At 35.4% G+C, this 14,146-nt stretch overlaps 1 protein-coding gene across 1 annotated transcript in view; it reads left to right on the top strand.

Moving 5' to 3' along the window:
* The window catches only part of LOC149079064 (protein C-mannosyl-transferase DPY19L1), a 32,642-nt gene extending 18,496 nt beyond the window's left edge, over positions 1-14,146 (top strand). Inside the window, exons 14-21 of the mRNA XM_089241341.1 lie at positions 3,386-3,487; positions 3,598-3,669; positions 4,288-4,335; positions 4,828-4,947; positions 8,955-9,129; positions 13,030-13,129; positions 13,240-13,365; positions 13,490-14,146. Of these exons, the coding sequence (XP_089097467.1) occupies positions 3,386-3,487; positions 3,598-3,669; positions 4,288-4,335; positions 4,828-4,947; positions 8,955-9,129; positions 13,030-13,129; positions 13,240-13,365; positions 13,490-13,634 (888 nt within the window). The 3' untranslated portion in view covers positions 13,635-14,146. The remainder of the gene's footprint in view (positions 1-3,385; positions 3,488-3,597; positions 3,670-4,287; positions 4,336-4,827; positions 4,948-8,954; positions 9,130-13,029; positions 13,130-13,239; positions 13,366-13,489) is intronic.

Raw genomic sequence — 14,146 nt, 5'->3', positions numbered from 1 at the left:
AATGTATTACATAGTATATGTCACCTATGCGAACGATTCTAAATCTCGTACACATGGGGTGTCCAGAAACCATACCCAGAGATGTAAAACCGAACAGAAATGCATTGAATAGAAACTCATCAAATAATTATTATTTTAAGTGTCTACCATACTAAATATACTGTTACGAACTTTCTACGCGTAGCCGGTCAATTTGTCGCAATCAACTTGTCGCGCTCAACTCGTCGCGCATCAATTTGTCGCAGTGCCAATTCGTCGCGGTACAAATTCGTCGCAGAGCCAATTCGTCGCGATACAAATTCGTCGCGGTACAAATTCGTCGCGATACAAATTCGTCGCGGTACAAATTCGTCGCAGAGCCAATTCGTCGCGGTACAAATTCGTCGCAGAGCCAATTCGTCGCGGTACAAATTCGTCGCAGTGACAATTTGTCGTGTAACCAATTCGTCGGGACGTCAATTTATCGCAGAGTCAACTCGTCACGCGATCTGTATGTAGGTTTTTTTGTCTCATACGTGAAAAAATAAACATGAAGAAAAGTTTTTTTCCATCAAGAAATGCACACAGTTTACTAAATTTTTTTTTTTGTCATTTCGAAAAAAATCATCGAAATTACATCGAAATTAAAATTACAATTGATATTAATGTTTTATTATTTAATTATTGTAAATGTTAAAAAAATCATTTTTTCTATGATAAAATTTTAAAATTCTGTAAAAAAATGTCGGTGTTTATGATATTCCCCAAATTACAGTACAGCGGAGGCTGTCTTTAAGTGTAAACTTGTATCTGTCCCATGTGGAATCGAGACTCCCACCAACATTAACCACTACAGTATCTCCACAAGAACCTGAAATAATTAATAATTTAATTTAATTAATATTTCATTTTCACCGGATAAGCCACACTTGTCGCTTTCTCTCGAGATTTGCATTACTCGTAGCGAGGGGAGTTGGGGCGCACACCGAGATGATAAATTGCGATCACATACATTTTCAAAATTTAATTTGCACCGGATAAGTTGCTCAAGTTAAAAACTCAAAAAATCCAACCAATAAAGTTCATAGGTTACATTCGAGCAAATGCAACCGATAATCTTATTGGTTGAATTTTTCAAGTTTTATAAAAGGACTTTTAGAACACTTTCATAGTGTAATGCTAGCCTTAGATATATTGTCGGTAAAAAATTCCTCAAAGATGTATTCCCTACATGGCAGATACATATTCAATAGTGAATTAGGGCCATTCAAGTATTACGTGAGCAGATTTTCAGCCATTTTTGACCCCCTCCCCCTTGTCAGCAAAAATCAGCAAAACACTGACCCCCATCCCCTCCCCCGTCAGCAAAATTTCACCAGAAGCTTAGAATATTTCATATCTTCAAAAAGGGGTGGTTGATGACGTAAGCGACCTTCAACCCCCCCCCCCCCGCCATCAAAAGTCAACAAATCCGAAACTCCCTCCCCGATCCTGACGTAATACTTGAATGACCCCTTAGGCAAATTGTGCTTTGGGATGGGCATTGATCCTAATTTATCATCTTGGTGTGTTCCCGCAACACCCCTCGCTGCGAGAAATGGAGATCCCGCCAGAAAGCGGGAGTGCGGCTTATACGGTGAAAATTTAATTTTGAAAATTTATTTTATCGTAATTTATCATCTTGGTGTGTTCGCCCAACGCCACTCGCTGTGAGAAATGGAGATCCCGCCAGAAAGCGGGAGTGCGGCTTATACGGTGAAAATTTAATTTTGAAAATTTATTTTATCGTAATTTATCATCTTGGTGTGTTCGCCCAACGCCACTCGCTGCGAGAAATGGAGATCCCGCCAGAAAGCGGGAGTGCGGCTTATACGGTGAAAATTTAATTTTGAAAATTTATTTTATCGTAATTTATCATCTTGGTGTGTTCGCCCAACGCCACTCGCTGCGAGAAATGGAGATCCCGCCAGAAAGCGGGAGTGCGGCTTATACGGTGAAAATTTAATTTTGAAAATTTATTTTATCGTAATTTATCATCTTGGTGTGTTCGCCCAACGCCACTCGCTGTGAGAAATGGAGTTCCCGCCAGAAAGCGGGAGTGCGGCTTATACGGTGAAAATTTAATTTTGAAAATTTATTTTATCGTAATTTATCATCTTGGTGTGTTCGCCCAACGCCCCTCGCTGCGAGAAATGGAGATCCCGCCAGAAAGCGGGAGTGCGGCTTATACGGTGAAAATTTAATTTTGAAAATTTATTTGATCGGCGTACTGACTCTGCGACAAATTTGTACCGCGACGAACTGATTCTGCGACAAATTCGTACCGCGACGAACTGATTCTGCGACAAATTTGTACCGCGACGAACTGACTCTGCGACAAATTTGTACCGCGACGAAATGAGTCTGCGACAAATTTTCACCGCGACGAACTGACTCTGCGACAAATTTGTACCGCGACGAACTGACTCTGCGACAAATTTGTACCGCGACGAGTTTGTAGCACGACGAATTGACGCTGCGACAAATTGATTGCGACGAATTGTCGTGCGACAAGTTGATCGCGACGAATTGACCTAGACCCCTTTCTACGATAGATGGTGCGATTTGTTCGATGGCTCTCAAAATGTCGAAATCAGTCAATACCGGTTTTGGTCTAAGCGCAGCGACATGCGTTGGCGGAGAACTGGCGGGGCGTGTCTAGAAAGTCCCGCCCCTCCATACGGTAGCACCGCCGACTAAAAAACTGTGAAATAGAATGCTGTGGAATGTTCTTTTTCTCAAAGTTTCTATCTGGGTTATAAATACCGTGGCGCTCACAAGATGGCAGACTGAGAGACTGAGACAGGCTCAGAGAGGCACAAGGAGATTCAGTCAGTTGTGTTTAAACTTTACGAGAAAGTTGTAAGCTCTCTGATTAGCTTGTAAATACGTGTAAATCTGTGTTTGTTCGTCGAACCGCTTCTGGTTTTGCAACCTCAAAGTCTTGTGGAAAATTATCCGGAACAATACATTTGGCAGCCTACATGACCATCGTTCATAAGAAAAGGATTGCTTGTTTAAGAGTTGGAGAGAATTACTTTGATTGAAAAATGGAATAGAATTATTTTAATTTTTGAAAGTGTTTGCGTGCCACTCCTTATACCACGGTGGGTATTTGTGGCACGTATGCCATGGGTTGGCCACACCTGGTGTATACGCATGGGCCCAATGTATTTTAGTTGTTGGAATTTTTTTTATGTTAGTTTCGTGTCTGAAATGACTGTGGTATTAAAATATTCAATGATGATTGTAACATAAAATGAGAATGATAATATGAAAGATAATACAAGAAATATGATTTTTATTTTCCTTGAACTTTTTTTCAATATATTAGGTTCTAGTTGTTATATTTTGTGATTTCCCGTAGGCTCATATATGGAATATTCTGAGGTCAAAATTGAGTGATTATAAAGATTTTCATACCATGCTGTATACGTGTGCAGCAGAGTTTGACTTTCTTAAATTTGAGGTAAATCTCACAATTATTCTTGAGAATTTTATTTTTGGTTGTATTCTGTTTAGTTTTTTTTTCTGTTTAGTAACTTTTTATAAAACTATATATTTTTTTAAATTTTGCAGAGTTTCATAGCTATAACAAAAACATTTTTACTACCTGTTGGACTTTTGGTGTTGATCTCAGTGGGTGTCCAGGTAAATTATTTTCTTCCATATTTGTCTGCACTTGAAAAGCTCTAATATTTTTCTAATGGCTATTGCAATAGCACCTCTATCTACAAGTACATTTTCTTTCAAATAATAATGCTTACAGGAAAAATTTTTCTCTTAAAATGCACTTAATGGGGATACTGAAAGCATTAATTTGATTTCTAATTGTTTTATGTTGGGGGGATTTGATTAGAAATGCAAGATTTTCATGACATGAGCGATTTTGGTGAATAAAATTTTGTGTCTAAGTATACCACTGCCTGTGGTATTTTACGTATGCCATATTTTTTTCATAGAAGCCATAATGTGATGGATATATTGAAGAACATAAAAGAAAATTTGTGTCCATAACCAGGGCCTGAACTAAAGGGGAAGGAGGGGGGAACTGCTCCTGGGGGCAAATTTTAGTTACGAACAAAAACAGTTATAAAATCATCCAATTTTAGTGATGAATGTGACAAAATAATGTTTTGCCCCTTACGAAAATCCTAGTTACTGCTCTGATCAGGATTGACAACAAATCCAAAAATCTGAATGTGCTGTGTGCATTAAAAATTATTTCATATGTATAATGATGTAATATGAATATACACTTTTATATAGATGTTCTGCTCAGACGTTTCTGAAAGATTCAATCCTGAGCATGCAAGTGTAAGTATTTATGCTTAAAATTTGTTATAATTCTGTCTAAAACGACACTAAGTAAAATATGTTTAAACTATGATGGATGTAAAACGTTCTATATGTTTTATTACATTAATCCAAAGCTGGACAAATTGCAAAAAAATCTAGGTGCCCTAAAATTTTTTTAACCGAAGAAAAAGGTCCAAAATAAATTTTTCTGTAAATTCCAAACATTTTGTGCTGCTTTCAGCCTGCAATTTATTAACTATACAAAGAAAATTTTAGGTGCCAATATAAATTTTTCAAGTCGCTATGGTGACTTGGTGCCTGGGATTTGTCCAGTGCTGCATTAATATACAAAGTAAATCCTGTTTCTTACTTACTAATGTGTTGAAATTTGTTGTTTTTTGCAAGTTAAAGGGAGGGGAAAAAAATGTTTGCTCTGTTGAAAGAATATGATTGAACACATCATTGGAACATCATTGAACACATAATTTATTTGGTGATTATGTTTTCCAGGTAGCTTACAATATCTTACAGATGTTAGCATTTTTTATTATGGCAGCATTCGTGATGAGGCTGAAACTATTCTTTGTTCCACATCTCTGCATTATTTCGTCTCTCATGTGTTGTAAAAAAGTAAGCATAAAATATTTATATCTCAATCTTGATATTGCTTTCTCACTCCCTCTGGTGTAGATGTTCACATTCAGAGGTAACTTGGCTGACAGAGACAATTTGTTCCAGAATCGCATTCATAAGATGAAATCTTCGTTAGTCGAAACAGGATTTTCCCCACAGATTTCCATGGAAAATCGTTAAATTCTAATGATACGTAAAATTTGAAGGAAGTTTTATAAAACACTTAAGCACCATAAAAGAAATTGCAACTGACCAATAGCATGATTGAATATACAATAATAAGAATTTACAAGAAGATGAACAACTGAAGACCTTTTTATTTTACAATATGTACACAATCCATTGGATTCATAGGTGGCCCAATTTGTGCTTCGATCAGCTCATTTCGGAATCTCATCATATATGTGGATGGAAATGATAAGCTTCTAAAAAGCCAGACCGTTCAGTTCGAGAGTAAGAGCCTTGCACTGAAAGAATGTGTATCCGAGCCATTCAGTTTGATGTCCAGAATCTCACTGTATGCACTAAAAACATTCAAAACCAGGCATCCTTTTTTGCTGCATTTTCTGTTAGCTTAATCTTTTATTTTACCTGAAATGATTTAAAAACATTATGAATGAGAAGTGGAGATATATCTGGGAAGATTTCGAAGTAAACATGAGTTAATCGGCCTTGACTGACAGTAATTCTAATGATGATTTGCACAAAATTTCAGCTCAAAATGCTATGTTAGGTTAGCACATACATCTATATCAACTGAAATGGACATTAGTCAAAACTGTATTTGTTAGCTGAGGTAGAAATATCACGAAAAAAATCTTCATAAGCTGAGGAGTTCACATTCCTCTGCGGAATTTCTAACGGTGTAGGGTTTAATCTAACCATTCTCCGAATTCTGTCACTTTAATTAACTACAGCTGCACATCAGTAACCCAAATCCACTTACTGCAAATCATAAATTCATTTGGTGCTATCAAATTTTTATTTTTTATTTTATTGGATTAACAAATTTTTTTAACAAAAAATACTTTCCTTGGTGTCACATTAATGAGGTTTAAGTATGCATTTTTTACAATAAGGAATAAACTTGCTACATGAAGTCTGTATTTTTCCCATACATAAGAAACAACAATAAATAATTACAAGACTTTTTTGACCTGTTAATGCTTTTTTTTATAGTTTATAATTTACATTTTGGCATGTAGCTTTAAATTATTATTCACAGTGGAACCTGTATTAAAAGCAACATTAACAGACTGAAATAGTTTTCTATTTACTTGTAATAAAGGTGCATATGAAGACACTAATCATCGATGGGAATATCTTTTGATTCTGTTCAAGACAGATTCTGTCTCATACAGTGTCTGTCTTAGGTTTCAATGCAGCATCAGTTCATATGGATTAGACCCATGGCTCTTCCATTTCTTGAGTTTTTAAAATTCATACTGCTCCTAAAAATAATGTTTATTTAAAAAATTTTAAAGTAAAATTCAAAATACTGTCGTATTTTTTTAACTTAGCTTGAAACACTTTAATGATTACTTATACCAAAGCTGATTTTATTGACATTTTTAGAAGATTTTTCACTAGAGTTTTTTTTTATGATTCCATGGATGTGCTAATGCTAGAAACATGAATATCCTATGCCTTTGAACAAAAAAAATAATGGGGAGAAGTGACGTTTGCATGTTAATCTACTCATGTGTTACTCTAGGGAAGTTATTTCCCTAAAATGATTTGTAACATGTTTCAATAGAAATACACATTCATATTTCAGGTGAAATTTAGAAAAATAAGGTATCCAACAAGCTGATAAAAAAAAGTTAAAATTTGCTCATCCATGCTTCTAACATGAGGATGATATGATGTTAGAGAGAGAGTTACTGTAGCTGCATTATGCCATAATTCTCACCAATTGGAGAGAAAATTGTTATAACCTTAAAAGACCTCATCAGGCTTTGAACCAATGCTTTTTATATCAAATTTTTAAGCATTTTAATTAAAAATTAAAACTAATATTATTAATAATTAAAATTAAAAAAACCCAGGTCTTTTAAGGTTGTAACAATTTTCTCATAAGGTTATAATAATTTTTAATTAAATGCTAAGGCAGCATACTTATGGTATTTTACTGGCAAACCGTTGATCCTAGAGGCATACTTCCAATTAGAAAAATAATCCAAATAATGTGTAGTACTTAGATAAACTGAAGAGCCAAAAAAACTGGTCCAGGCATGCGTATGCAAATAAAGAGATATGGAACCAATCAGAGTACAGTGCTGCGGTCGGCAACGCCTATATAACACAACAAGTGTCTGGCATAGTTGTTAGATCGGTTACAGCTGCTACAATGGCAGGTTATCAAGATTTAAGTGACTTTGAACGTGGTGTTATAGTTGGCGCATGAGAGATGGGACATAGCATCTCCGAGGTAGCGATGAAATTTGGATTTTCACGTACACCATTTCACGAGTGTACCGTGAATATCGGGAATCTGGTAAAAAATTAAATCTATGACATTGCTGCAGCCGGAAAAAGATCATGCAAGAACGGGACCAATGACGACTGACGAAAATCATTAAACGTGACAGACGTGCAACCCTTCCGCATATTGCTGTAGATTTCAATGCTGGGCCATCAACAAGTGTCAGCGTGCGAACCATTCAACGAAACATCATCGATATGGGCTTTCGGAGCCGAAGGCCCATTCGTGTACCCTTGATGACTGCATGACACAAAGCTTTATGCCTCGCCTGGGCCCGACAACACCGACATTGGACTGTTGAGGACTAGAAACACATTGCCTGGTCTGACGAGTCTTGGTTTCAATTGCTTCGAGCTGATGGACGTGTACGACAACCGTGATGGAGACAACCTCATCAATCCATGGACCCTACATGTCAACAGGGGACTGTTCAAGCTGGTGGAGGCTCTGTGATAATATGGGGCGTGTGCAGTTGGCGTGATATGGGACCCCTGATACGTCTAGGTACGTAAGCATCCTGTCTGATCACCTGCACCCATTCATGTCCATTGTGCATTCCGACGGACTTGGACAATTTCAGCACTACAGTGCGACTCCCCACACATCCAGAATTGCTACAAAATGGCTCCAGGAACACACTTCTGACTTTAGACACTTCCGCTGGCCACCTAAATCCCCAGACATGAACATTATTGAACATATCTGGGATGCCCTGCAACATGCTGTTCAGAAGAGATCTCCACCCCCTCTTACTCCTACGGATTTATGGACAGCTCTGCAGTATTCCTGGTGTCAATTACCTCCAGCACTACTTCAGACATTAGTCGAGTCCATGCCACGTCATGTTGCGGCACTTCTGCGGGCTCGCGGGGGCCCTACACGATATTAGGCAGGTGTACCAGTTTTTTTTGCCTCTTCAGTGTATGTCATTCATGTTCCAAGGGGGTTGTGTAGCGATTAAAATAAAAATTTTAACTTTTTATACGGATATCCTACTGAAGAATCCAATTACATAAAGTTGTTGCCTTGTATTTGAAAAGTTGAGAAAAGAACAGTATTAAATACGGTTAAACTATTTTACTTGCAATTAACACTGTTTTTGCTGAAAGTAGGGAAAAAACAGCATTACATATCGGTAAACCATTTTATATATACCCGCAATTAATGCTGTTTTTTCCCAACTTCCATTTTTTGAATTTGAATATCTCAACGAATATCGCAATTAGAAACTTGGAATTTTTTTTTCTGTTGGCATTAGGGGCACAAGGCAACAACTTTGTATAATTGGGTTCTTGATCATAGGGTGTTCGTATAAAAAGTTAACATTTTCATTTTAATAACCACATAACTCCTTGGGAGATGAATGGCATATCTGAGTACTACATGCTATTTAGATTTTTTTCTAACCGAAAGTATGCCTCTAGGATCTATGGTTCACCAGGAAAGTGCCATATGCCCTGTTACCTATGCACCCTGTAAAATAGTATAATTGAATGAACTTTATATTTGTCCAAAACAGTTCTTCGTCTTCATGAGCAAACAAGAATTCCAATATGCAGCTGTTGCAGTTTTACTAAGCTTAATGGCTATACAAGGTGTGCAGAATATCCAGCAGCAAAGGCATATAGTTGGAGAATTTAGCAACCCACCACTGGAAGAGTTGATTACATGGATTAATAACACCTTACCCAATGGTAGATACTCAACTTTTATTACCTTACTGTGTGTTTTTCATCTAATGTCCCTCATGTATCTGTACCCAAGAGGTAAAGGATACTTTCTATGAAGGTCATCTGTGAAGTAATACCTGTTTTTAAATAAAACACACTAATTACTTCCAATTTTTTACAAAACTTTATTATGCATTTTCATACCTTACGCTACTTTTCTACATAGTTCCCATTTAAATTCAAACATTTGTCATATCTTGAATATCAGCATCATAGTCTTCTGCCGCCATTCCATGAAGAAAAGCTGATTATCTCTTTGAGCTCTTCATTGCTTTGGAAACGTTTTTTTCTCCCAGAAAATCTTTAGATTGGTGAAGAGATGACTGAGACAGACAGGAGCCAGGATGATGATCAACGCCAAGTGTGATAACGGATGACTAGGACTGAGAAAACCGTGAAGGTTCAAAACCAGCCGGCGACGTTTTGAGCACATACCAGTGAAGTTGTTGTTATAACATAAACTGCTAACAGTTATAGACAAACGACTCACCAAGAGCCGATGACTTTATACCAAAAAGTGAAGGAGTAATGAATATCGAACAAATGTGCCTTGACCATCGAAAAAGGAAGTGCAGTATGGCCCAACTCCAGGGACCAACCATCTCAAAAAATGTATATCAAAACATGGCCAATAGAAAAATAGTATAACAAATTTGCATAACAGAACAATAACATTAGATTTTGTAAAAACTTTGGTACTGTATAGTGGCAACACAAAAATAAGCAAAATGAAGACTTGATCAAGATCACATATTTTAAAGTCTCTGGCTAATGATAATATCACAGATTTTTAACCAACAGTGCACATTTATAAAAGGTAAGACAATTTGTGTATAAAAAATGACTAGAATAGGACTCTTTTTCTGCCAGAAATCTATGGGTAATGTTACACACAGTTAGAGGACAACTGGTTGACTTTGAGTTGTCGAAATAGCACGCATGTGCAAATGGGTATTACTTTCCAGATGACCCTCATAATAGGGGGGGGGGGGTATGATAAAATAATATTAGGTGTGGAAGGGGGTGCAAGCTAAAAAATATTCTATGATACAAAGTTATTAATTTCCCATACATCAATTATTCAAAGGGGCGAAAGTTTGATTTTGGCTCAGCCTAATAAAAGGGTTTAAAAACACTGTTCTACAGACACACAGCAGTATCCCCTACACTGCTTCATAACTAAGGTAAGAGGCTTTTTGGTTCTCAGATTTTTCCTTTTTTCAGTGAAGGGTTTGAGGGACATACAAACCATTTCTAAGGTAACCAACATGGTGATTTCTTCTGTGGCTCATGAAAGAAATAAATCTAGATTAAAGAAATGTGTACGCATGAAATTGATTCCTTTTCTTTATAATGGACACTATATATTTTGAACATTTTTATTTAAGTACAAGTTATTAATCTGCCTGTTTTGGTTTAACAAAATGCTCCAATTAAAGCTGCAGAATTTTTTCAATTTTTATACAATAATTTAATTTATAGGTCATTATTAATTTAAAAAAATTGTAAACTATGCAAATTGATGCAGTTGAATATTAAAAGACAATGCGAGACATTAATTTTAATCTTCATACTTGAAAAGATATAAATGAAGAGTTGAAAGCAATGTTGTGTTGCATGGATATCCAACTCAAAAGTAGGTCCAGCTAATTATTTTATATTTAATTTTCTGGGCTTTGTATTTCTAAGGCCATGCACATAGTGAGGTGACCACGAGGTACGGGAGGGCATAATAGGAACTAGCGATGAAAACAATTGTATTGTTTTGTTCTACACCTTATATACTCAAGCAAATAGTGTGTACTTTAATATAGTGTGTATAAAATTTTTTTAAATATGAACTAAAATTACGATATAACAAAATTTAAAGATAACTAAAGGATTTTTTTTAAAACTTTTTGGAGCCTTATTTTTCGAGCCTTTACTTTGAGCAATTATTAACTTATTATGATAAAATACACTTACATTTTTTATATAACCTGATCCTCATCCCAAGTAGTCGCCTGACGTCAAATATGACGTGAAAATTTGGTCATTTTCTCTGAGTGATGTCAGTCAAAAAAAAATCATGTCATTTCAAAGTCATTTAATGGCCACAAACAATAAAGGTCAGGAAATAACGTGATACTTGATGACCTTAATGAAATGACATGATATTAAATGGCATAAATGATTTTGCGTCATAAACATCATGAATTTCTTTCTTACTGAAAAATTCTGTTCCGGATGAAAATATCAAAATTTTTGTTAATGAATCTTCAGAGGGTGTTTCAAAATTAACCTAGGCCTATTCGTTACTGGTTGTCACAAGATAAATGAAGTACTTTTAATTGTAATTTTGTTTGAATGGAAATGTAAAACTTTTCAATGAGTAATTGTTCATATAAATTTATCAACACGCTATATAAATTATAATTGCATTCATATCATGTTTTTTTATGGAAGATCAGAGGAACAATTGAAAAATATGCAACAAATTCTTTGATGTGAACATTGAACTAAAAAATGAATTTTTTAAAATCCTTTTTTTTCGATAATTATAAATATAATTATTTGCGTTACTATATTTTTCAAGGATAAAAAAATAAAAGAAAACAAAAAAATAACTGCCATCGGCTAAACTCAGCAAGAGATTACTTAACGGAATTCGTAATATAACTAATCAATACTTTTGAAGTCTTCATAAAATAACACCTGATGGGAACTGCTATGATAGCACGATCGGTAGAGGCATGGCGTGAGATGCATAGGGACCATCCTCGAAAAGACTGGGTTCAAATCCGACCTGCGCCAGAAATTCTTTTTTTTTCTTTTTCCGTCTCTTTGAATAGCGCCATCGATCTTCTGAAAGTCAAACTATTTTCAAATGGTCATTTTTTGACGTTTCCAAAATGGACATAATGACCATTTCATCACGTCATGTTCAAGACATTTTATGACTTCCAAAAAACGTTTTTATTGACGTCAGGCGACAATTTGGGATGTTGTCGCCTGACTGATCCCAAGGGAATAGTATAATCCATCCAGGGGATTCGTGAGGATCAGTTATGTTTGTACCAGTATTTTTAAATTTAAAATGATCAGAGCAACTGTTAGAATAGTTGGCATTTCTCTAGAAATCAATTTTAAATATGCATAACTTACATGACACTTTAACTTTAGTGCTTTGATTTCTTCATCAGTAGTTCATGAGTTAATCTTGAACACGTAGAGCCAAAGTTTGACTTGAGGGAGCCCTGGGCAGGGCAAAGCAGACATTAGGCCTTCTCAACTTGAGAAGAAATGTCTGGTTTACCATTTGTTGAAATTTGAAGTCCAAATTAATGGAATTTGCAGAAATCAGGGCCAGCTCAAACAGTCCCTAAAATTTCAAGAAATGTTTTTTATTCGGCAAATGAACTTCCTGTGTCACTTTTGTTATTTGAGCTGTTCTATTTTGGTGCATAAGGCTTTTATGGTCACTTTTGAACAAATAGCAGTGGTGTTATTAAGCTATTTCTTTCAAGAGAGCCATGGAAATAATCTATTACTCTCTCTTGAACTTATTGTGACGAGTTAACCAAAATTTGTGATGAATAACCAAGAGTTTAATAACATTGTTATCTATAAAAGCTGGATGGGACCAAAGAAAAATGGCTTAACCATAGTGACAACTTACCCAAGTTTTACTGTATATTTCTATTTTTCTTTCCCTATATTGATAAAAGGAAGAGTTACAATACTCTTTGGTTTTATTCCTTAATAATTATATTTGGAATTATGCTTAATGTAATGCCATTTCTGTTTCACTTATCACTAGCACATGAAGAAACTAAACTTCTCTCATGTACTAGTTTCTTAAAAGTTTTACTGTATCAATTTTAGATGCAGTCTTTGGCGGCCCAATGCCAACCATGGCCAACCTTTTGTTGTCAACAAGGAGGCCTATAGTAAATCATCCTCATTATGAAAATGCTGGTTTAAGGTATGTTAAATGTGCAAATGGACTGAAAGAGTTTCTTATTGTGTTTCTAAGTCTACTTGCTGATTTTGACATTAAAAATTTGATCAACAAAAAAAATTTCTCCTATCCAGGAACAGAACATATCAGGTTTATAAAATTTACAGCCGCAAACCAGCTGCGGAGGTTCATAATATTCTGAAGAGTATGGGATTGAATTTTGTTGTCATTGAAAAACATTGGTGTTATGGTAAAAGCAGGTGAGCAATTAGGAGGTTTTTAAGTTTTTATTTTATTTTTAACTTTTAGGTACGAGATATCAAAGTGAATCAAATTCATTGTTTTTAATAAAAAAATAAACCACCTGATTCAATTCATTCTCAGGGAAGGTTGTGGAATGGTCGACTTATGGGATATAGAAGATGAAGAAAATCACGAAAGAGAACCCTTGTGCCAAAAATTGTTCACAAACCCCATTCCATTCAAGATAGTTTTCCATAACACAGCATATACAGTATTAAAAGTGTGATACAAACAGTAAAACATCTGCACAGATATATACACATACAAAATAGGATCTGCTCATAAGTATGATTTCAGCAGCCAAATTTTTCCATCATCAGCAGAATGCAGTAAGTGATATTCTGATTACCGAAATATCATGAGGTGCATAATGCACATTCCTAACAGCGAGCTTGAGCATTGACCTTCTTTTTTATCGATCTGTATACAAGTGAATTTCTGAAAGTTGGAACATCTGAAACTTGCATAATGTTTTGTTAATACAATTTGTATTTTGTATATTTGAAGTAGACCGTGTAAATACCTCTTAGATTAATTAGAACTGGAATATCATATTTAACATTTCGATTTTTACATGAGATTTCCATCAGCATTTAAAAACTGCGAGTGTTGCATATTTTAAATGTGATTTGTCTAATATTTCATCATAGTTTGACGTCTTCATATTATATTGCCGATTCAGTTCAAAAAGGTAAAAACTCAAAATTATGTTTTGAGATATCTGCATTTTAAAGATTT

This window comes from Pholcus phalangioides, unplaced genomic scaffold, assembly GCF_987345545.1.
Source record: "Pholcus phalangioides strain wild (caught in Gottingen) unplaced genomic scaffold, Ppha-v1.0 ptg000013l_1, whole genome shotgun sequence".
In the NCBI taxonomy this organism is placed as follows: domain Eukaryota; kingdom Metazoa; phylum Arthropoda; class Arachnida; order Araneae; family Pholcidae; genus Pholcus; species Pholcus phalangioides.
This window is presented reverse-complemented; position numbering and strand designations above follow the sequence as displayed.